A 25,206-nucleotide genomic window follows, 5' to 3' on the forward strand; every position below is an offset into this window, starting at 1 on the left:
CAGAGCAAATCCTTGTGTCCAAAGGTGGCCATCATCCAGGTTCTACTTCGGGACTCAAAGAGCCCTAACAGAAGGGATCTGGAGGGATTCAGACATGATATAACTAAAAGAGAGGGACGAAAGAGAAGAGGGCTCCTCTGAAGTCTTTGCTTATGACACCACTAAAAGCTTCCTTAGCTCAGCTTCAGTACATTTAAGTTTTTGCTCTGATGTCCCTTCAAGCGGCCCTCTGACGTGTCAGGTCTTCACTTGATGTGCAAATGACTGCTTTAAAACGCTGTTTCCATGGCAGTTAGGAAGCACATGAGCCTTCTCCGTGACTAAGGAACAAGGTATTTGCTACACAGACTTGTATTTGTAGTCCTGCTCCAGAGGGAACACAGCCAGGTTCCCAAATGCAGCATCTCCACATCCTCCATTAATCAATACTGAGCTTCCCGTTGCAGTACATCACTTGTACACCGGAGAGCTGAAGTACAATGCAATTAAATGTAGACATCAAAAAGGTGAGGCAATGAACTAAGAGAAAGAAGATATTTACCTAAATTTCAGAGCCACAAGAACCTCTTTGCATGTTCAACTTCACAGGGAAAGGTTAAAGCCTGCAGCAATACATGCCAGGCTATAATTTTCCTTGTCTTTCTGAAGCCCATTTCAGTCACAGAATATTCCCTTAAGTCTTTACAAGCTGGAAGGCCAAATCTCCATCTTTATGTAGGTAAATCCTATCACAGCCACAGTTTAATTAGGCCAAATTGGTTTCATAGAGATAGGCGCATCCACTGTTGGACACCAAACCTGCTGCCTGAATCACAGGCAGTGATTGCTGTGTTGGGTTGTAGGTTTCTGCTACCTCTTAAGTCACCTCTGGCATAGCTGGGTTAAGAAACTGGCTTCCCAGTTCAAGAATGATGTGGAAAGGTTCCAATGGGGAACAACCAAACCAACATAAGCAAGGAGCTCTTCCCTGTGAGGGTGCTGAGGCGCTGGCACAGGGTGCCCAGAGAAGCTGTGGCTGCCCCATCCCTGGCAGTGCTCAAGGCCAGGTTGGACACAGGGGCTTGGAGCAAGCTGCTCCAGTGGAAGGGGTCCCTGCCCATGGCAGGGGTTGGAGCTGGATGAGCTTTAAGGACCCTTCCAACCCAAACCAGTCTGGGATTCTATGATTTCAAAGCCCAAATACCTCCTGCATCCAGAGCAGACCTGCACATCTCCTCCTACTCTGGCATGAGTATTTGGGAACCCAAACCCTTGCAGCACTGCAGCTACAATGCACATTCACAGCATTCCCAGAGCTTTGCTTCATCCCTGCATGATTTTATTTAGCCTTCTCTCAACTTTAAGCTCAGACAGATTTGGCTTTCCACTGGAGTGGACTAGAAGCATTCACATCTTTATTGAAGGTATAAACTGGAAGAGAAAGGAGTTCCGAAATAGCCTTGAAAAGAAGGGGTTTTTCCTTCTAGTCTTACAAATAACCAAGAGCAATGGTGGAGGTTTCAGTTCTAAGAGTGTGGGTCTGAGCAAAGAGGAAAACCACACTCCTAGGAGGAGCCAGCTCACGTCTTTGAGTTGGTGAACACTGAGTTCGTGAACACCCTCCCTCCCACAACGTCAGCACCTAAAGCATGTGATCTATTTAAGGGATCAACTACCCACTACGGTGCAAGCCACAGTTTACATGTTATAGACTCATAGAATAGTTAGGGTTGGAAAGGACCTCAAGATCATCCAGTTCCAACCCCCCTGCCATGGGCAGGGACACCTCACACTAAACCATCCCACACAAGGCTTCATCCAACACATCCTTGAACACTGCCAGGGATGGAGCACTCACAACCTCCCTGGGCAACCCATTCCAGTGCCTCAGCACCCTCACAGGAAAGAATTTCCTCCTTACATCCAATCTAAACTTCCCCTGTTTCAGTTTTAACCCGTTACCCTTTGTCCTGTCACTGCAGTCCCTGATGAAGAGTCCCTCCCCAGCATCCCTATAGGCCCCCTTCACACACTGGAAGGCTGCTCTGAGGTCCCCACGCAGCCTTCTCTTCTCCAGGCTGAGCAGCCCCAACTTCCTCAGCCTGTCTTCATACGGGAGGTGCTCCAGCCCCTGATCATCCTCGTGGCCTCCTCTGGACTTGTTCCAGCAGTTCCATGTCCTTTTTATGTTGAGGACACCAGAACTGCACACAGTGCTCCAGGTGAGGTCTCACCAGAGCAGAGTAGAGGGGCAGGATCATCACTTATCATCCATAAGAGGATGATGTCAAGGCAGTCTGGTTAAAAGAGCCCAAGGCACTGTCAAAGTGCTTTAAGACGCTGCTGAGACACTGAAAGGGAGGATCATTTCCAGCACTGGAGGGAGCTGGTAACACCCGCACTCCCCAGCACATCCCTCTGGAAAGCTCGTTTTCAGCTCCTTCCGATGTTGCCAAGTTTTCCACACCCATGTCTGCTTCAGCCTGAGCTTCTGTCATTTAGATTCTGCAGAAAGTTGCAGCCAAATTGCTCAGGAACCTCCCAGAACAGCCGGCCAGAGAAGCCAACAAACTGAGCACAACCAAATGCTTCGACGTGATTCCAGCCCCAACTTTGGTTTCTTATGGGAGAACACCTACCCCAAACTCCATTAAAGGCACGCAATGGAGACGTGAGGACACATTACATCTATCTGTGAAAGCAGGCAATAGGAAACACACATTACATCTGTACAGTCCTGGTGTCCTGAACATAAGAAGGATGTGGAGCTGCTGGAGCAAGTCCAGAGGAGGCCACGAGGATGATCAGGGGCTGGAGCAGCTCCTGTAGGGAGCCAGGCTGAGAACATTGGGGCTGTTGAGCCTGGAGCAGAGAAGCTGCGTGGAGACCTCAGAGCAGCTTCCAGTGTCTGAAGGGGGCTACAAGGATGCTGGGGAGGGACTCTTCATCAGGGACTGCAGTGACAGGACAAGGGGTGATGGGTTCAGACTGAAACAGGGGAAGTTCAGGTTGGAGATAAGGAAAAAGCTCTTCCCTGTGAGGGTGCTGAGGCGCTGGCACAGGGTGCCCAGAGAAGCTGTGGCTGCCCCATCCCTGGCAGTGCTCAAGGCCAGGTTGGACACAGGGGCTTGGAGCAAGCTGCTCCAGTGGAAGGGGTTGGAGCTGGAGGAGCTTTAAGGTCCCTTCCAACCCAAACCATTCTATGATTCTATATCAGTGAAGTTAAGCAATAGACACTGTCCTGCAGGCTCACTTCCTACGTCACTTTCCCTTACTGTCATTAATAACTTCATGTGAAGATCTCAAATGTGTCCAAGGCAATCAAACAACTCTTAAAGGAGTCTGATGTCAGCCAAAATTGTTAAGGGCTTGCTGCTCTGCAATGGGGAAGCTCTACTCACCAGTTGATTTCATTGTAGTCGTTGTGAACTTCCCACCAGAAGTAAAACCATACCAGGGTCAGGAAGAAGGATGAGGTGAGGATGAGGAACCAGAGCCGCTCCCACTGTGGATAGAAAGAGAGGTGAGCATTAATACTGGCCCATTTCAGGGCCAGTGCCCCCATATTGTCCAACATTCCATCTAGAAGCTGTGGGGGTTGGATGGAGTTAGCTAGGTATTTCCAAGGGTAGATTTGGGACCTTTTTTGACCTGGGGGAGGTGGGAGATGCCAGCCTGGTCCCCAGCCCTGGGCAGAGCGGTCCATTATGTAGATCCACGTTATGTAGCATTGGTTCATCATTTCTCCAGCTCTTTAGGCACGTGGAATGGGGGAATATTTTGGATACAGAGCTGGGGTTTTTCGCTTGTTTGGGTTTGGGGTATTTTATAGGCAATTGTTGAATTAACTTTTCCATTCACATGTGGGAGGTGCAACTTGGCATCTTACTCTCAGCCTAAATGACCGAGTAGCTATCAAATGGCCAAGTCTACACAGCAGGTTATGGATGCTGCTACTACACACACATATATAAACCCTTCCTTACTCCTTCCCTAGGGCACTCAGACCATGCAAACCCAACCACACATCCACGACATTTATTCATTCCCACCACCACCACATAGACAAGTGTCTTCCAGGAGGACACACCACAGCAGCATTGGTTAATGGAGATTTGCACCACCATTCAGCTTTGATGAATGCTCCAAACAACACTCTACACACACACATAGAGGAAAAAAAAGTAAACCCCTAAAACACCTTGTCAGTGTCCTAAATCCAAAAGCATGAGTGAAATCCCAAAACACAAGGACGTCCATGAAGAGAACAGTGCTGCAAACTCTCCCTAACCAGCCCCATTTCCATGTTCTACTTGTTGGTTTTACCCTGCAGGCATTCAATAGTCCACACATGTTCCTGTTCCCAACCAGCATCCAGTCTGATTGGAACAAACCACTGAAACACATTCTTTATGGAAAACATGAAGCTTCTCTTCCCAGGATGAACAAGAAGGGATGAAAACTGACAAAGCGAATGAGTAACTCCACTACTATAATTTCTTTCCAGACCCTGAGTGCAACATTAATCTCTTCTGAAAATGCCCTTTTCTCTACTCTCATGGCTTTTCAATTATGCAGAACAACGTAACCAACACAAACACTGCTTTGGTGATATATGAAATACTACTAGTCTTTGCCTTCCTTTTCCATCTTAAGGGCTGAAGCTATTTACTTAACTGTATATTGACTGTTTTCCATCATGCATCACCCTGGATACCTATCTTGTGATACAGCTCTTCCTTGGATGCTCTGTTTTATAAGAGGTGCCAAGAGAAAAAAGTAGGCAATAAAAAGGCTTGGAATTATTTCATTTTTGTTGTGCCAAAAGTGATGTTTCCTGCTAGAAATTCCCAATTCTTGGCTGGGGTTGTGGTTAGAACATCTTTTTCAACTCAGCTCAAGTAAAAGCCAACTTCTATCAAACCTCTGTACCAGCTCTGTCCCATGAGGGTCTTCGTGTTCCAGATAAATGGGAAAAAAGGGACCAGAAGGAGGTAAAATGGGAATTGTACAGGGCAACTACTGGGTGCATTCAAAACCACATGGCCAAACTGCTCCACTATACTTGCAAAAACTATACTCTCTCCACCTTATCCATAGATCTGCACCTATGCACACAAGTGAGCAGCAGGTCAGAGGAGGTGATCCTGCCCCTCTACTCTGCTCTGGTGAGACCCCACTTGCAGCACTGTGTGCAGTTCTGGGGTCCCCAACATCAGAAGGACACGAAGCTGTTGGAGCAAGTCCAGAGGAGGCCACGAGGATGAGCAGGGGCTGGAGCAGCTCCTGTATGGAGCCAGGCTGAGAACATTGGGGCTGTTGAGCCTGGAGAAGAGAAGGCTGCGTGGAGACCTCAGAGCAGCTTCCAGTGTCTGAAGGGGGCTGCAAGGATGCTGGGGAGGGGCTCTTCATCAGGGACTGGAGCGATAGGACAAGGGGTAACGGGTTCAAACTGAAACAGGGGAAGTTTAGATTGGAGATAAGGAAAAAGTTCTTTCTTGTTAGGGTGGTGAGGCACTAGAATGTGTTGCCCAGGGAGGTTGTGAGTGCTCCATCCCTGGCAGTGCTCAAGGCCAGGTTGGACACAGGGGCTTGGAGCAAGCTGCTCCAGTGGAAGGGGTCCCTGCCTATGGCAGGGGTTGGAGCTGGATGAGCTTTAAGGTCCCTTCCATCCCAAACCAGTCTGGGATGTTATGATTCTCTAAGTGACCTCCTGGAAGGAAAGCACTATGGTTGGAATGCGGAGTTTCCCCAGAACACCCCACCTTTGCTAGCAGGATGCCATCTACAGCACCTATGTTACCTCCATACCCAACACTAGCTTTCTCCAATCCCAAATCCAACAGCGAGGCTGCAGCATCTCTCCATGATGAACCTCCTCCACACCAATCACCACTGCACAGCCGAGCCAACCCTTTGCAACCCAGGAGTTCCAGATTATAATCCACCCATGGAACATCCGGATTATACAAACACCCCAACCTAGAACCACTCACACCTTCACTCCATGCCACCAAAATTCCCCAGGAAGAAGCAATTCCTTACCCTTTCAGCAGACTATGACTATTTGCTCCTGGTGCCTTCCAGTCTATGGTTCTCCAAGCTTTCAAACCTCACTTTCCCCTGTTGTTAGCTGGTTTTTGTCTCCCCATTTGGGTCTAACACCTTGCACGTATCAGCAACACTGCTAAATCAGTTAACTGGACAGGTTTTGCAAGGCGAGCGAGGTTTAAAGTATCTCAAATGCTGGACCAATATTGCTATGTAAAACATAGTAATCCGCCAGCTTTTTAAAGGTCATTATGGGATAAGCTTGGCCAGCTTTCATGCACTGGATGACAGTGATTTCATAAGCCAAGGGAAAACATTTCAGAACATGTTTGGGCTTTATGTTTCATATATCTATTTTTTGTGTGTTTTCTCCTTCATTTACATGCAAGTAGCAGAGCTTGTGTCAAAGCTCTCCAAAAGCTATTTTAGGTCTGTCCTTGATGCTGCACTTGCCAGATTTATTTGCCTGGCTGATTTTGTGTAAACCCAGTCCAATTCTTTAAGGTTTGGCATATTTCAGTGGGGTCAAGAACAGGGAACATCTTCCCGGCACCACTGATGCTATTCAGCACAGACTGAGCCCGAACCCGAACCGACATCAACCTGACCTACGTATACAACATATCGGATGTGGCCTGGCTCCTCTACAACCTCCCTCCAACCACCCCTCATCAGAAGAGCTTTACAGGCCCCTACTTCACAAGCTCCCACATGCTTTAAAGCAAGGTGAAATCTGCACCCTTCAACAGCTTCGAGCCTCTACTGCTAAAGATGGAGTCATCCTGATCACTCAGTCACAGCTTCAAGCAGGAGGAGGAAATGGTACCAACTTCACCTATGGAAGCTCAAGCAGAACCACTAGAAGGTTTGAAGGTGCTTGCAGAAGACGTTCATATTCAGCTCCATGAGACTTTATAGGAATGTCAGCACTGACATTTTGGCAGTTCTAGAAAACCTCCCCTCCTTCTCTTTCAATTTATCCCTCTTCACACCAGGATATGATGGATGTGCTCACCAGTTACCAATTACTTGCAGTAAGCTTAAACATGCTCAGTTCACACTGCACTCAGTATTGTCATGCATATAAACCTGACCAAGTACAGGTATTAGCACCTTCATTCCTACCAGGATGTAATTCGGAGTAGCTTCATGTTTTATCCTGCTTTCTATACTCCGATTCACACCGTTAAAGGGCTTTAGGGGAAGCAAAACCCATGGCAGGGGGGTTGGAACTGGATGATCTTAAGGTCCTTTCCAACCCTAACTATTCTACGACTCTATGAAAACCAGATGTGCTCCAGGTGTGAACTCAATGTACATCAACTACCAATGGGCACTCAGTCCAGATTGGAGCTAATCCTAAATGACTACACCACCACCTCCAAAACGTTTGGAACTAGGTGGTCTTCAGGTCCTTTCCAACCCTAACTATTCTATGGACATTGGGACTTCAGCACCAACTATCTCCTTCCACAAACCTCTTCCCTTGGGCCACACCGCTTGCTAACAAAGATGCAGCCATGTCTTACAGAAGGGCATTAAATGATGTTAACCTCATTGTATCAACATTTAACTTTAAAGGAAAAACAGTAAATGAAGAGTCACCTTTTTCCTTCAGCTAAATGTCTAGAAAGCACATGTACCATGCACTCAGTTAACCTCAGAAAGAGCTAACTGGTACAGGGATGAAGCCTTTGCAGAGCACACCCGATGAGCTGGCCATAGCCCAAAGAAGAATGGAGGGAATATCAATGAAAGTAAGAAAAAAGTGATCTTGAAATGAGAACATTTAAAAGGATCAGGCACAAGTTGAAGTCTTTTGTGCTGCAGAAGAGCTACCAAAACCAGGCGTCTTACATGTACCACTGTGCTTGTGACCTCAGGTCTATTGTGGGGCCACTTCTAGCAATGGAAATATGATTTCTTATTCCAAGATTATCTACAGATACTCAATCAGAAGAGCCCCAAAAGGAAGCAAATGAAGACTGAGCCCTGTTGCCAAGTTTCAGTTTGTCAGCGATTTCTTGATTCATTAAAATCACGGGATCCTTCGAAAATAAGAATTAAAAAGAATCAGCGTTTCAGCCACGTTTTCCACCACTTTGGTGCATTCCCAGCCCCCACCCCATAATGGCAAAAAAACCCCACCCAAATTAAAGGGATTTACCACACAACGACCCAGTTTGTGACTCATTGTGAAGTTGGCTCATGCATTTTACCTGCTTTTGTGATGCAGGTTTTAATCTGACCTCTTTGAAACAGCCACAAAAGTCTCATCACAGAGCATGGAAGAGATTTCTCTATCTGGGGATCAGTTTTGGTTAACTGAGGGCTGCACCAGCCTCTTTAGCTGCAACTCCCCAACCCAGATGGAGGTCGCAGCATTATTTACAACCCGGTGCTGGCAGCAGGGGAGTAGAGGCTCAGGAGGATTATTTTCTTTCCTGTAGGATCTGTAGGAGGGATTATGGAGTTCATGCACACGCACATTGCCACCTACAAGAGCTATTTCATAGAATCCCAGCCCGGTTTGTGTTGGAAGGGAACTTAAAGCTCATCCAGCTCCAACCCCTGCCACGGGCAGGGACCCCTTCCACTGGAGCAGCTTGCTCCAAGCCCCTGCATCCAGCCTGGCCTTGAGCACTGCCAGGTCGACATCTCTTTGCACAATAGCATTTGTAAGCTAAAGAAGTCCTTTAACCAACAAATCCATGCTTTTAAACTGGTTCCTTTAGAGGAGGTTCTCTGGCTGTCACTAGGAAAATCAAACCCCTGCCAAAACCAGCCGAACGCAGAGCTAATGCACATTTGCCTGCCCCAGCCGTTCCCTGCTGCATTACAGGGTGAACTCGACTCGATGCTGTGCCATTCTAAAGAAGCCAGAACCATGGCCATTTGACGATTTACTCTAATACTTCTCAGGCCTGCAGATCACCAAATTGCCCATTATCTTCCTCAAAAACCAGATCAGCACAGCATCAGGATGTAAATGGAGTGTGATTCGGACATAGAACTGAGAGAGAGCATTTAAGATCTTAAAATCAAGATTGCCCAGGGTGAGACACCACTGATCAGAAGGGGCTATCACTACATTCACACATGTCCCTGGTCATGAGGTTTAAACACCGTTATATTTAAGATGGGTCTATCAGTATGTCCCAAGCCCGGTCTGGGGCATGGAGGCAAAACAAAAGGATACAACATCTTAGACTGCATTAAATTGCTTATTTCCTAACATAGATACTCCCAAAGGCCACTGAAATGCTGGTCAATGAGCTAAGCTGCTCCTCTTACTCTTTGCACCCAGCTGGAGGAGAAGGCTGCATTTTCAGAAGGGGCAGAGCACCGTTGGCTCAAGGTCTGCTCCATTCAAGCCAAGGCTGGAGCCAGTTCATTTCCTGGCCGCCTGCAGATGGATGAAGCAGAGCGTAAACATTTTGCCTGGATTCACCCCAGTCAACCCTAGTCCTGAAATGCCCTCCTCCACCTATGGTGGTTGCTGAGATCTGTCAGCTCATCCCAAGCTAACAGCAGGATTTGCATCCTTGAGATGCTTCTACACCTTCTGGCCTCGGGATACAACTGCAAGATCCCCCGAAAGCAAACCCACCACCTCCAGCATCCTCTCTGGCAACCCGAAGCAACGCCGAGCTTCAAAGTGAACAGGAAAGAGAGAAGCCTGCTTTGAACTGTGACTGGGTAAGAGGAAATGCCAGCACTGCATGGATTAGAGCTCCATTCCTACCCAGATTAGCTCATAGCAAACAACGCTCCAGCAATCAATCAACGCGGGTGAAGTCGGGTCCTCTCCAACTCATGCATCCCTAGAAGCTTTCCAAGGAAGTAAATCAAATGCCAGCGCTGCAACGTTGCTGCAAGCTCACTCCAGTTTATACCAGTAGAGCTAACCATGGCAGCCCACAGATGGAAACAGATGGGTTTTACAGCCCCCCTTTGGATTCCCATCCAACTGTGAGGATAGCGCCAATGTTCACATCAAACCCTCTGTGGCGTTTGGTCCCCAAAGCAGCTGAAACCACAGCGAGCAAAATGTCACCCCAAGGGCCTTAAATACAGAGGTGAGGATGTGGGTGATTGGAAATGGAGATGCATAAAGAAAAAAAAAGCAGATTTCTGTTCCTGATTAAAATACGTTCTCCTTTGAAGGCTAAAAGCTAGAAAATAAGGAACAACTTCACACTAAGCCACCACTGAGACCAGCCAGAGGGAACAACCTACTGTTTGGTGGAAGATGTTTAAGTCAGGTGAGTGGAGCAAGGGGGGTACCATGACCTTTTTCACAGTGCCCCATGAAAGCCCTCCAGAGAGCATAAGGGGGCTTAAAGGAAGACAAGAACAAACCTATATGCACAGTCTGAGTGAGTTCCCTTTACGGGTTCATGTGAGCCCCCGCTTGCAGCACTGGGTGCAGTTCTGGGGTCCTCAACATCAGAAGGACACGGAGCTGTTGGAGCAAGTCCAGAGGAGGCCACGAGGATGAGCAGGGCCTGGAGCAGCTCCTGTATGGAGCCAGGCTGAGAGCATTGGGGCTGTTGAGCCTGGAGAAGAGAAGCTGCGTGGGGACCTCAGAGCAGCTTCCAGTGTCTGAAGGGGGCCTATAGGGATGCTGGGGAGGGACTCTTCATTAGGGACTGCAGTGATAGGACAAGGGGTGATGGGTTCAGACTGAAACAGGGGAAGTTTAGATTGGATATAAGGAAGAAGTTCTTTACTGTGAGGGTGCTGAGGCACTGGAATGGGTTGCCCAGGGAGGTTGTGAATGTTCCATCCCTGGCAGTGTTCAAGGCCAGGTTGGATGAAGCCTTGGGTGCCATGGTTTAGTGTGAGGTGTCCCTGCCCATGGCAGGGGTTGGAACTGGATGATCTTGAGGTCCTTTCCAGCCCAAATCACTCTGGGGTTCTATGATTATGGGTACCTTGGTCTTTTAGTAACAGAAGACAGTCCTTCGAAAGAGGAACTTGAACTTTGACAGTTTTAAACTCAAACAGTTAAAAAGAAGAGAAAGAGAAAAACACACAACTACTGATTCCCTTCAGAATCAAACTTCCTTAGCCCAGAGGGATTTACATCAAGAAACATCACAAAGAGAAGCCCAAAACCCTCAACCACAGCACAAGGGGGAAAAACAGCTTTTCACCACAGACCACGATGTGAAGACCCAACCTTCATTTGAAGAGCAAAGACAGGAAAGACGCAGGTAGCACTTGCTACCGACCGGAAGGGCAGCATGACAGCGGGGAGGCTGAAGGGCAAAAGATCAGACGAGCCACTGAAATCAATAGAAAAACTGCAGCTCTCTTCTCTGCAACTCTGGCTTTGAACCAAGAAACCTTTTATTGCTGGATTCGTTAATTCAGAACAGGGGATAAACCAAGTTCCCTTCAATTCTGTTTTCCTCAATTCTGTTTTCCTCAATTCTGTTTTCCTCAATTCTGTTTTCCTCAATTCTGTTTTCCTCAATTCTGTTTTCCTCAATTCTGTTTTCCTCAATTCTGTTTTCCTCAATTCTGTTTTCCTCAATTCTGTTTTCCTCAATTCTGTTTTCCTCAATTCTGTTTTCCTCAATTCTGTTTTCCTCAATTCTGTTTTCCTCAATTCTGTTTTCCTCAATTCTGTTTTCCTCAATTCTGTTTTCCTCAATTCTGTTTTCCTCAATTCTGTTTTCCTCAATTCTGTTTTCCTCAATTCTGTTTTCCTCAATTCTGTTTTCCTCAATTCTGTTTTCCTCAATTCTGTTTTCCTCAATTCTGTTTTCCTCAATTCTGTTTTCCTCAATTCTGTTTTCCTCAATTCTGTTTTCCTCAATTCTGTTTTCCTCAATTCTGTTTTCCTCAATTCTGTTAACTTCTATTTTACGGTGCACCAGGAAATCACTCAGCATTAAATGTTATTGGTAGACTGGACTCCCTCCTTGACTTGTTGCTACTTCAAGCAGAACCAAGGTTTATTCTGTCAAAACTCTTCAGAGATCCTCTTCTTCAGGCTGAGAGAGCTGGGCTGGGGCAGCCTGGACAAGAGAAGGCTCCTGAAGGGGAGACCTGAGAGCAGCTCCAGTGCCTAAAGGGGCTGCAGGAAAGCTGGAGAGGGGCTTGGGACAAGGGCCTGTAGGGACAGGCCAAGGGGAATGGCTTGAACCTGCCAGAGGGGAGACTGAGCTGAGCTCTTAGGCAGAAGCTCTTCCCTGTGAGGGTGCTGAGGCGCTGGCACAGGGTGCCCAGAGAAGCTGTGGCTGCCCCATCCCTGGCAGTGCTCAAGGCCAGGTTGGACACAGGGGCTTGGAGCAAGCTGCTCCAGTGGAAGGGGTCCCTGCCCGTGGCAGGGGTTGGAACTGGATGAGCTTTAAGTTCCCTTCCAACCCAAACCACTCTGGGATTCCTCCTTTTAAACACCTGTACTTTCAACCCCTTAAACCAGTCAGCTTTCCAAATCCAAAACCTGAGTGCTCTACAGTCCCATGCTTAGAACAAGCCATAAAAACACCTGACTCCCTTCTCCACATTAACACTGAATTATAATGAAAATTAGGCAGAATAATCCAACCTAACAAGGCAGTTAAAACTGGTTCTCCGTTCCCCCTGCTGATGGGATCCGTGTTCTGGTCAGAGATCAGAGACATTAAGCCTATTTCTCAGAACTAGTTACTGAAAAAAACACAGAAGGAAATCACTCCTCACTATTAAAACCAGGACTTGTATTTATCCATAGCTACCCTGGCCAAGAATATTATCTTACACATATATGTAAGGCTATAGTGGTCTCCATGTACACTCAACCAGAGGTTTGCTCCAAAGGTTTGGATTTAATGATCTAAATTTGCTCTGGAGGAAGCTGTTCCACTTTTTGGCTATATAAAGAGCCTCTGAAGCCATCTTCTCACTTTCGACACCTTCCACTAGACAGTGTGAATATCTCCTCACCATCCACCCCATGGGTCTCTTGCTGTCAACATTAGTAGAAACATGTTCCACCTCCACCCCCATGACCAGAGATGATTTTCACAGTAACTTGGTGTACAAGGGGTGTTAAACAACCCCAACTCCCACTCTGCTCCCTCCAGCATCTCTACAAGTACAACCATCCAAACCAGGACCACAGCATGCCATCTAAGGTGGCCAATGTGGCTCCTGGGGTACCTCTCCCAAGCACAGCTTGCATTCCCCAGCTAGAAATAAAGGAGCAATTGGAAGGACAGACTGGATTTAGGAATTGTCATTCATCCCACATGAAGAGGGCTCTTGTTCAAGTCAAAGTGCCTCTAGGAATCCATGGCTTTCAGTCTTCGCGGTGACCCCTACCCATTCTCTGCCTCCTGAGCACAGTAACCCTCCTGTTCATTCATCCAAAATAATTAAATAAGTAAATAAAAATCAAGCTTGGGCAGGAAGAAGCTTTTTGACAATCTCTCCCCTTCCCCCTTTTTCTTGTCAAAAAATTCCAGTTATGAAAGAAACAGAAGCCTTTTATAGGAAATACCATATTTTAAAGCAATTTCTTGCTAAAGGGCATCTCGACTTGAGGCTGTCGGAATTTCTGGTCAGAGGAAACAGGACAGAGGCTGAGCCCTTGCAAAAGCTGGCAGTAGATGGGTCAGGATGTGCACAGGCAGATGGAGCGCAATGGCACATATATCTGACCATGCATACAAAGAAATCTATTCCACCCCTTCAGCCATGGGACCAGAACAAATGAAGCTGCAAACTGGGCGGTATGGAAAAGTCAAAAGGGATAACACAGACGTCTGGAGGAGGGATGCGACAGGTTAGACTGGAGCTGAGGAACAATTCCTGCCCCAGAGGGTGCTCAGGCATTGGAACAGGCTGCCCAGGGCAGGGCTGCAGGCACCGGCCCTGCAAGGGTTCACACCCCGTGGAGACGAGGCCTCAGTGCCATGGGGCAGGGGTGGCCTTGGCAATGCTGGGAATGGTTGGATGGGATGAGCTGAAAGGGCTTTTCCAACCTGGTCGATTCCATGATTCGATGTTGAGGACAGGGGCAAGTGACAGGACAGACCTCAGCCACTCAGACTGACTCATAGAATCATAGAATGGTTTGGGTTGGAAAGGACCTCAAGATCATCCAGTTCCAACCCCCTGCCATGGGCAGGGACACCTCACACTAAACCATCCCACACAAGGCTTCATCCAACCTGGCCTTGAACACCGCCAGGGATGGAGCACTCACAACCTCCCTGGGCAACCCATTCCAATGCCTCAGCACCCTAACAGGAAAGAAAGACTCCTATCATAATCCTTGCCACCAACCTCATTTGGTTTTCCTTTGCACAGAACTCAGCAGCAGGTCCATGCTCTGTTGGCTTCAGTCTTCTCCCCACCACAGGTCACACGCACAGCTGAAGAAAACCATCCTGCATCACTTCTGCCCTGCCAGATCTAGGATCTCTCGACAACAGCTATTTTAGACTGCTTGGCTGATTTGATACACCCTGGTCAGATCCGGTTACTTAAGGATATCATCCTATTGCCTAAGGATCACAGAATCAGAGAGTTATTTGGGTTGGAAGGGACCTTAAAACTCCTTTAGTTTAGATTGGATCTAAGGAGGAAATTCTTTCCTGTGAGGGTGCTGAGGCACTGGAATGGGTTGCCCAGGGAGGTTGTGAATGCTCCATCCCTGGCGGTGTTCAAGGCCAGGTTGGATGAAGCCTTGGGTGGGATGGTTTAGTGTGAGGTGTCCCTGCCCATGGCAGGGGGTTGGAACTGGATGATCTTGAGGTCCTTTCCAACCCAAACTATTCTGTGATTCTATGATTCTATGAATCCCCCTGCCACAGACAGGGACATATCCATATGTATGGGCAAGGATACCCATATTATTTAAGGATATCATGCTGGAGCAAATCAGTTACAGCAAAACCACTAGAGCATGCAGTAACTTCAGCCAAGTTACATTAGTACCTCCATAGCTCCACACAGATCAGATGTAGAGATACCCCCTGGCTCCCTCTTGGGCTATAGTGAGGCCTCCCTGCGTCCCTCCTCTGTCCTTGGCCCCACCATTATACACCTAAACACTTCTCCCATCACTCCTTTGAAATTCAAGCCTTCATCTCTTGAAGGACCTGCCAGATAAAATGCAGAGCTTTCAGGGGAGCTAAGCTCTATTAACCAGAGCAGCTGAGCAACTGCTGTGGATGAATCTCATCTCCATCTCCCTGCCACAACGTATTTATCCTTTTCCCTTAAGACACTGTAAATCTCCACGCTGAAGGCTTTAATTCAGACAGCATTCACAAAGACACCCAAAACTTGCGACTGCAGCAAGACAGAAGAGCTGTTTCATCTTCCTGCAGCGCACACATCCTCGAGTCCCTAAATATCCATCAGCCCGAGCACCTGCCTTAGGAAATGAATGGATTTTGTCAAAGGAGCAAGGCCATATAGTCCTAAATAACTGCTCTTTACCTCAAGAGCAAACACAAGAGCTGGGCTCAAACTGAGCACCACCATTGCTCAAGCATGTTTTCAGGTTGTCTAAATTCACTCCCGGATACAATGAAGAGTTTACTGAGGAGTCTTCACTACGCTCTTCTGACATTTTCAAGACTCAATTCCCTGCAGGCATTTGTCAGCGTTAGCATAGAGGAGAAAGGAGACAAGCTAACGTTTAGCCAGCGAATACAAAAGGAAAACTGATGGCGTGATTCCTCATTTCCGGATTACCCAATTGGACTTCATTCAAACAAACAGCACAATGTCATCTCCAAGCAAGTTATTAAATCAACTCTGAAGATGAAAGATGACTGCATCTGCCAGCTGTGCCCCTTAGAACCAGGAACTGAGGATAAACAAGAACAGTATCAGCTGGAACTGTGTGCAGTTCTGGTGTCCTCAACATAAAAAGGACATGGAACTGCTGGAACGAGTCCAGAGGAGGCCACGAGGATGAGCAGGGGCTGGAGCAGCTCCTGTATGGAGCCAGGCTCAGAACATTGGGGCTGTTGAGCCTGGAGAAGAGAAGCTGCGTGGAGACCTCGGAGCAGCTTCCAGTGCCTGAAGGGGGCCTATAGGGATGCTGGGGAGGGACTCTGCATCAGGGACTGCAGTGATAGGACAAGGGGTAACGGGTTCAAACTGAAACAGAGGAAGTTCAGGTCGGATATAAGGAAGAAGCTCTTCCTTGTGCAGGTGGTGAGGCACTCACACAGGGTGCCCAGAGAAGTGGTGAATGCTCCATCCCTGGCAGTGTTCAAGGCCAGGTTGGACACAGGGGTGGAAGAAACCTGCTCTAGTGGAAGGTGCCTGATCAGTGCCAAAGCTGAAATGCAAACCCCAATAAACATTCAGAGATGTTTAAAGCCTCTGGCAGGCTCTGCCCTAAACTCCCACTCAAAGCAAAGCCAACTCAAGTTGATCAGGGCAATGTCCCAGCAAGGCCTGAATGTCTCCAAGGATGGAAATTCCCACTTTCCCCTTGGTTCTGCTCCAGGGTCTGGCCACCCTCGTGGGGAGAAACTTTCCTGCTAACAGGAATTTCCCTTCATGGAGCTTACATCCATTGCCTCTTGCCAAGAGCCATCATCTTCTCTACAGCCACTCTTTAGATAGTTCCAGAGAGCAGCAAGATCTTCCCTTCCCTTCTCCTGGTGCACAACCCCAGCTCTCAGCCTCTCCTCATACATCCCAGTTGGCCCCACTGGCCTCACTTCATAGAATCATAGAATGGTTTGGGTTGGAAAGGACCTGAAGATCATCCAGTTCCAACCCCTGCCATGGGCAGGGACACCTCACACTAAACCATCCCACACAAGGCTTCACCCAACCTGGCCTTGAACACTGCCAGGGATGGAGCACTCACAACCTCCCTGGGCAACCCATTCCAGTGCCTCAGCACCCTCACAGGAAAGAATTTCCTCCTTAGATCCAATCTAAACTTCCCCTGTTTCAGTCTGAACCCATCACCCCTTGTCCTGTCACTACAGTCCCTGATGAAGAGTCCCTCCCCAGCATCCCTATAGGCCCCCTTCAGGTACTGGAAGGCTGCTATGAGGTCCCCACGCAGCCTTCTCTTCTCCAGGCTGAACAGTCCCAACTTCCTGAGCCTGTCTTCATACAGGAGGTGCTCCAGCCCCTGATCATCCTCGTGGCCCTCCTCTGGACTTGCTCCAAAAGTTCCATGTCCTTTTTATGCTGAGGACACCAGAACTGCACACAATTGCCCACCTTGGTTTTATGGAGCCCCAAGCCAGACTCAGATGTGGTCTCTCAGTGTCAGTAAAAAGGAAAACCCACATCTCTCCAGTTGCTGTCACCATTAGAGCCCAGGATGTAATTGGCTTCACTGCCAAAAGTACACCCAATGGCTGAAACTTGTTTTGCAAAGAGATATAACAAAGGGAAAGTACTTTGCACTCCAAGGATTTAAAGCATTTCAGTGACAAAATCAATATCCTTGACTAGCAGATGTTGACCTCCCAGCCCTTACATACATCAGGAACAGAAGCAAGACGCCTGTGTTGCAATTCCTACACCAATTCTTGCTGCATCAGTCAGCTCTCACAGGACTTTGTACCCTGCCAAAGGCTTTATTACCTCTCCATCTAACAACCAAGACAATGAACATCTGGTGTTAAACTCCACTTGAACACACCCTCAGCTTTCTCTCTTGTCCTTGTCATTGCTTAGAACTTCAAATCTCACAAGGTATGGAGGCACTAACACAGGTTGTCCAAAGAAGTGCTGAATGCTCCATCCCTGGCGGTGTTCAAGGCCAGGTTGGACAGAGCCTTGGGTGCCCTGGTTTAGTGTGAGGTGTCCCTGCCCATGGCAGGGGGGTTGGAACTGGATGATCTTAAGCTCCTTTCCAACCCAAACCACTGTGTGATTCTATGGGGACTTACTTCCGTTTGGTGCAGCCTTCTCCAAGCAGGAGATGGACTGACTGGAAGGCAATATTAGTCAACACAACTGATTTGAGCCAGTTTGGCCACTTCAGAACCACCGCAAAGGTTTTGGCTGACGCAGCACTCCTCTGTAACACAATGTGGTCTTTGCAGAAGAGGCATAGAATCATAGAATAATTCCGGTTGGAAAGGACTAGTTCCTTTCCATCTTCCATCCATTTCCAACCCTTTCCATGTTCCATCCATTTCCAACCCCCTGCCATGGGCAGGGACACCTCACACTAAACCATCCCACCCAAGGCTCTGTCCAACCTGGCCTTGAACACTGCCAGGGATGGAGCATTCACAACTTCCCCGGGCAACCCATTCCAGTGCCTCACCACCCTAACAGTAAAGAACTACTGCCTTATATCTGGCAAGAAATACATCTGCATCTGCCAATAAATAAATAAATGGGAAGAAAAAGGAAGAAATTTGGTCTAACATACAATGGGTCTGAAAAAGGAAGAATGAATACACCTGCCATTGTGGCTGCTGAGGCTTCAAAAGCTAACCAGATGCTTCCTGAAGCAAGTCATCGCGTATCTTAGACAAATCTCATTTGATTATTGTAAAGAATCAGCTAATAGCTCACTGCACACCTTGTTAGAGAAGGCCATGAATGAGACTGCTGAGCTGTGACATGCTCCATTTACAATCCCATTTAGCAGGTCAAAGAACGTGGCAGGGACCATATGACTGAAATAAGTGCTCCTACTGTGGCTGCCGTCATGTAGATAACAGATGTAACAGAGAGAGCCAAATCTCTATAAATAACATGATTACCCTTGGTAAAACACCTCCCAGCCTCCAAAAACACCACCACAAACGGCAGCCAGGCAGGACCACTAATTCCCTCCAGGATTCAGAGCTTGCCGCCTTGCAAAGCTGAGGAGCAATGGGGCAGTTTTGCTTGCAAGCAAAGGGATGAAGGTATCCAAACTAAGGGGTAAGGCATACTTGCCTGTCCCTCCTTCCCCTCTTATTATGTACAGAGGACCCGTTTCTCTCTAGGTGTGCCTCACTGAACAGGAACAACATCTAACTGCCCCCCAGGAGCTTTATTCATCACAGAAACAACACTGGCAACTCCGGATGGTGCTACAATGGGAATTCCTGCGCCATTCCAGAGACAGTTCACAGCTGCAGCCAGGGCTGTTTGTGGCTACTAATGGACCCAAGGGACTTCCTGCAGGAATAACAATGTCCTGGACCAGCTCTGCCTCTTGCAATTATATCCTCCCTCATTCAAGCAGCACAGAGGTGAACAGAAATCCCTTAGGGAGCCTCCAATTCATGGGCAAACAGGACAGAGCAATAGGGGTTCCCCCAATCTACCCCCCACAGCATGATTTACTCTTCTTCCACACCTCCTGACAATGTGGTTTTAATCTACTGGATCCTTCCCAAATAACATATCCAGTGCTTCTGGCCATGCTAATGGAAGGATTCAAGTATTACAAACCTATTACTGATGCTAAAGATGCACTGTTCCCTTCCTCTTTACCAAATGTTCTGCCTATATGGAAACCAAGGGGAGGCAGCTATCTTTTCTAGTCTAAATAGGACCAGCTCTTCCAGTCCCTACTGACGAGCATCATCTAGGAAAAACATACTAATACAGCCTACCACTTCTGCCCAGCCCAACTGGATAAGGTCCAAGCTCCACCTGAAGTGAGCACCTTGCTGGGCACAGCATCCCCGCTGAGCTCTCATCAGCATCAAGCAGCAGGACTGCATCCTCAGTGTCTCCTGAGGATGTTATTCCTGACAGCCCCATGATAGCCCTTTTCGCAGGCACATGATGCTGTTGAATTGCTTATTCAGTTTATGACTCGCTTTTTAATTAAAGCACCAATATCCTGAGGCAATGGGGTTTAAGATTAAAAATGGGCTGAATGAAAGCGGGTTTTGTAATCAAAAAGGCCGTGTAAGTTAACTAAGAATAGAGACAATGAAGACCATTACATGCAATGGCCTCAGTACCACCTCTTACTCAAGAGATATCAGAAACACAGATTATCAGAATGAGGATCATTTTGGGCCCATCTTGGGGGTTTTGGAAGGTCTTTTCCTACCGGTTTGCTTCTGGCCCTGCTTGGAAATGAGCCATTTGGCTAGATGGGTGCTATACCAGGCCTAGAAAGGCTGCAGTCATTAAAACCCCAGACGCCTCCAAGCAAAGCCCAACCACCCTCATCCCAACAGATCACTCAACACCAGAGGAAATAGCTCTGCATTTACCTTTGCTGACCCAGGCTGCTTTTGCAGTCTGATCAGATCAGTCTAATCCCAGGCACTGATGTGCTTCCAGCTCTTCTCTGTTCGGTATTTATCAGTTTAATAAGCATGGTTTTCATTGGGAAGAATGGTGGATAGGGTAAATACTGAATATTTATCCCTATTTAAAGGGAATGTGTTTCAGAAGTGTTTACAGGAATTCTGTTGTAAAATGTTCTGGTTCAGAGCAAAGTCTTATCCCAAATAGTCTGCAACAGACGTCAAACAGACTCAAGGGCAAAGGATTGGACTAGGAGAAGAAACAGCCACTAAGCTTATTCCTTTGGCCTGTTTATTTCTCTTGTATCTTACCCTTAGCAGCAAGTGTCTGCAAACCAAAATCTAAACCTGCTGCTTTGCCGTGGTGCTTGGCACAAACACCCCTCTCCAAGGATTTCTTTGCTAGCTGAGAAGGTGGTAACATCACCAGCCAGTGCTGGAAGCAACCTGCAAAGTAAAGGAGGCAGTGGGTGGTATTCTTGATACCAGTGAGGCCTCTTCACCTCTGAATCGCAGAATGGTTTGGGTTGAAGGGACCTTAAAGCTCATCCAGCTCCAACCCCTGCCACAGGCAGGGACCCCTTCCACTGGAGCAGCTTGCTCCAAGCCCCTGTGTCCAACCTGGCCTTGAGCACTGCCAGGGATGGTGCAGCCACAGCTTCTCTGGGCACCCTGTGCCAGCGCCTCAGCACCCTCACAGTGATCATTTTTATGACCATCACTCTCACAGTGGTCATTGGCTCCACCTGCAGAGCCCATGCCCACACCAGCAGACACAGAGGGAGAAAACTAAACCTGGAGCATCAACAAAAGTGGTCCCAAAAGGCAAACGGGAACAATTCCCCATGTGCAAATCCACATGGGTTCTTTCTTCTTTCTCAATCAGCGTCACAAATGACAAGCAATGACAGCTAAAAAAAGGCATTTGCAAGGGCTGTCTGTCCAGCTGCGCTGCCTGATGGGTCAGCTGCACTCCACGACCAAGGAAAGCCATAAAGCAGTGGGTATCTAAATGCTTCTGATATTCAGAAACCACTATCTGGAAGGCACAGAGATGAGGATGACAGGAAGCAAAAATTACTGGCTAATAAAAGCTGCAGCAAAGAAACTGAAGATCTGACTTACGCAAGGTCCCCTTTCTGCTTTCCAGCATCCTTAACAAATCACGCATCGCATTTGTTGCAAAGAGGCATCTTCTGTGATGTTTGTAACTCAGGCATAGCCAAGTCGAATCATGTAAGAACAACTCTGTCACGCTTGTCTAGAGGGAAGCCAAGAGATCCCCATGCAGCTCTTTGCTTGCAGTACCCATCACCATGACTAAAATGCATGCAGGCAACTTGCAGATAAGTCAGTCACGTCCATCCTGTTTCATGCAGGAACAAAAGCCTGATTCTCTATGAACGTGCTGAAAAAGCATTGCAACTGCTTTGTTCCTTAGTGTTTTCTAGTGGTAGGTCAGCACATGAGCTGTTAAATGCCCAAATAATGGCAATGCCCAATTAAATCTGATTTTACTCATTTACTGCATGACCAATGGCAGCAAAAAGCACAAAGACAAGCAACAAGGAGGAGACATCACGAGTGAGATGAGATACAGAGCCCCCAGGGGAGGGACATTCCTGATTCAGCAGTCCAGAAACCATTCCAAGTCAAACTTAACATTTCTGGCCCTGGAGACAACCAAAGCGCCCTGGGAGGATGCTCTCCGGAGAGAAGGCTCGGTTCGTTTCCTTGCCATAAAACAGTTTGCAGCGCCAGAAAAGGCATTCGAATCTCTCATTCTCAACTCCGTAAAAGTGGGAATAATTACCCCTCTCATCAAGAGCTGCACGTTGATTAAAGCATTTCAGTTCCTCCAATGGAAGGTGGTACAGAAATAGCAAGTCTGCCATTACGGCTGTTTCTGCAGCTTGCTGTAGTTGAGAGGGTTTTCATAGCAGCATCGCAGCCAGCCTGACTTCCCTTTCTCCTTTAGGAAGCTGACCTGAAGAGGACGTTCCCTGGACGTTCAAAAGAGCTTGCATTGAAAACAACCCAGAGAGTCAAAGTTGAGGATTTCTCCTGGTTCACCACTCACTGGTGAACTAATCTCTGCTAATCTTGCAGCTCTCCTACATGACATGGATGGTAAGGCGCTGGCACAGGGTGCCCAGAGAAGCTGTGGCTGCCCCATCCCTGGCAGTGCTCAAGGCCAGGTTGGACACAGGGGCTTGGAGCAAGCTGCTCCAGTGGAAGGGGTCCCTGCCCGTGGCAGGGGTTGGAGCTGGATGAGCTTTAAGGTCCCTTCCAAACCAAACCAGTCTGCGATTCAAAGGTGAAGAGACCTCACTGATGTCAAGAATGCCACCCACTGCCTCCTTAAGGCTCCTTCCAGCCCAAACCATTCTATTACATGGGACACAGTTCATGAGCAACCTGCTTTCACACTCTCTGTAACAACATTGGTATTTATCAAGCTGCAGACAAAGCCAGTTTTGGCCAGGATATGGATGGACCAGAGAGATACCACGCATGGGAAAAACAGCTTGGGGAAGTATGCAAGGAAAGAATTCCCAAAGCATCACTGTTTTGCAGCCTGGGGTTTTATAGATGACAAACAACATGGCTTTGGCGTCACATCTAGGATGCATGCTAATAAATATTTTCAAGCACAGGAACAGAGTATGACAGGCACTGCCCACAGTGTCAACAATACCGTCCCTAAAGGTACTGTGATCAAGGCCACGCACAACCCCTCTTCTCCTGCTGTGGAAAAGACTCCAGGAGTTCTTTGCTTGGAGCCCCAAATTAGGCATAAACTTCATTGTACCAAGGTATAAAGCCTGCATTCAATGGTCCTTCACCAGCTTTCTCATGGAGCAAAGGAATGTCTTTCTTTGACATTGGGTGACATGCTTTGACATTGTGTGGGATGGTTTAGTGTGAGGTGTCCCTGCCCATGGCAGGGGGGGTGGAACTGGATGATCTTGAGGTCCTTTCCAACCCTAACTATTCTATGATTCTATGTGACACGGTCTAGCTTTAGATGTCCCTGCCCATGGCAGCAGATTGGAACTTAATGACCTTAAGGTCCTTTCCAACCCAAACCATTCTATGATTCTATAAATAACAGCAGAGTTTGAGCTCTTCCCAAACCCAGCACATATTTAACATGCCCAGAGAGCTTTTATATAGATACACATATATTCATTACTCACTTCCCCAGCTATCCACTTAGGAGCTCACAAAGTAGCTTTTATTGGCATAAAGACAAGATCATTTATAGAGGAGCCTAAATGCCACCAGCACCAGAGCATGACAAACGGCTCGGTAAGAGCAGGAGTGGCCTCCTTGGGTGTAAATACTGATCTTTGCAGCTAAGGGATAAAGGGTGCAATTGCAGAGGCGGACTGCAGGGCTTTGCATGCATTAGTGCGCAGTGGATGTGCCGACTCGTCCTTGCACAGAGTGAGGTGGGAAAGGAGATCAATTAGTTCCCCCTTTATATTGGTTTTCATCAACTAGGTACCATGTTGCAACCCATAAACCCAACCTGCAATTCATGGATGAACCAGACAGGTAGGGAATGGTGCTTTCCCCGTAATTTAGCTCCTCACAATGAATCGGAGATGCTGGAGAACCCAACCCATGAAGCTATACAAACAACAGGGGGAAAAGGAGAGGACATCCCAGCCCTGCAGCGCAGATCCTGGTATATCATCTTCTCTCTCATCTTCTAGAAGGCTCTACCAGGCAATTTATCCGGCTGGTCTTTCATTAGAGCTTCCCATGAGGATTAATGGGAATAAACTTTCCCCATGGGCTGTTGCTTGCATGGCACTACCCTATTCTCATGTCTTACTGGACATAGAATCATAGAATCAACCAGGTTGGAAAAGACCTTTCAGATCATCAAGTCCAAGCCTCCTACCCTGCAGCACATCAACGCTCCCACCCAACTTGGTGTCATCCGCAAACATACTGAGGAAGCACTTGATCCCCCTGTCCAGATCCAGAATTGCCAGGTAAGAAGCAAGGATGCGAAACCCCATCCAGGCATTAACACCTCAGTACATGGATACCCTTCAAGGTACCTTCCTCAAGTGAAAGAGCTTTACAGAGAAGCCAAGCATCCAGCTTGGTCATCCAGGTTGCTACAGGCAGATTTTCCCCTTCAGAATACTAAAAGCAGCTCTTCAATCAATTTCTTGTTAGTGGATGGGAACCTTGGCAGACACTCAAGATGCTCTAAGGCCTACTGACCACATCGCTATCAGAAGCGGTTTTTTCTCCTCCTACTCTGCTCAGACCATGACAAATATCTTGGACTTGAAGGAATAACAAGGGGAGATAAATGCATGGCAAAGAGAAAAAAGCTGGATTTTCATTTACGATTTGCCTACCCCGATAAACCTTTCCAAAGCATTTCTCTTCCTCTTCTTGCACAATTATAATTGCTTGTGCAACAAAACCTGCAGCAGGAAAGTTATCCGCAGAGTCACTGAAAAGGCATGGAATCGTAGAATGGTTTGGGTTGGAAAGGACCTGAAGATCATCCAGCTGCAAACCCCTGCCATGGGCAGGGACACCTTACACTAAACCAGGGCACCCAAGGCTCTGTCCAACCTGGCCTTGAACACTGCCAGGGATGGAGCATTCACAACATACCCTAACCCTAACCCATTCCAGTGCCTCAGCACAAGGAAGAGCTTTTTCCTTATCTCCAACCTGAACTTCCCCTGTTTCAGTCTGAACCCATCACCCCTTGTCCCATCACTACAGTCCCTGATGAAGAGTCCCTCTCCAGCATCCTTGCAGCCCCCTTCAGACACTGGAAGCTGCTCTGAGGTCTCCACGCAGCTTCTCTGCTCCAGGCTCAACCGCCCCAATGTTCTCAGCCTGGCTCCATACAGGAGCTGCTCCAGCCCCTGAGCATCCTCGTGGCCTCCTCTGGACTTGCTCCAACAGCTCCATGTCCTTCTTATCTTGGGGA

At 47.7% G+C, this 25,206-nt stretch overlaps 1 protein-coding gene across 2 annotated transcripts in view; it reads right to left on the reverse strand.

Annotated features, from left to right (window-relative positions):
* GDPD5 (glycerophosphodiester phosphodiesterase domain containing 5) overlaps nucleotides 1-25,206 on the reverse strand; it is a 176,241-nt gene that overhangs the window by 47,495 nt on the left and 103,540 nt on the right. For both annotated transcript variants that reach the window (XM_065678917.1, XM_065678916.1), the window contains exon 3: nucleotides 3,381-3,484. In XM_065678917.1, the coding sequence (XP_065534989.1) occupies nucleotides 3,381-3,484 (104 nt within the window). The remainder of the gene's footprint in view (nucleotides 1-3,380; nucleotides 3,485-25,206) is intronic.

This window comes from Lathamus discolor, chromosome 4 (genome assembly GCF_037157495.1).
Source record: "Lathamus discolor isolate bLatDis1 chromosome 4, bLatDis1.hap1, whole genome shotgun sequence".
Classification (NCBI taxonomy): Eukaryota; Metazoa; Chordata; class Aves; order Psittaciformes; family Psittacidae; genus Lathamus; species Lathamus discolor.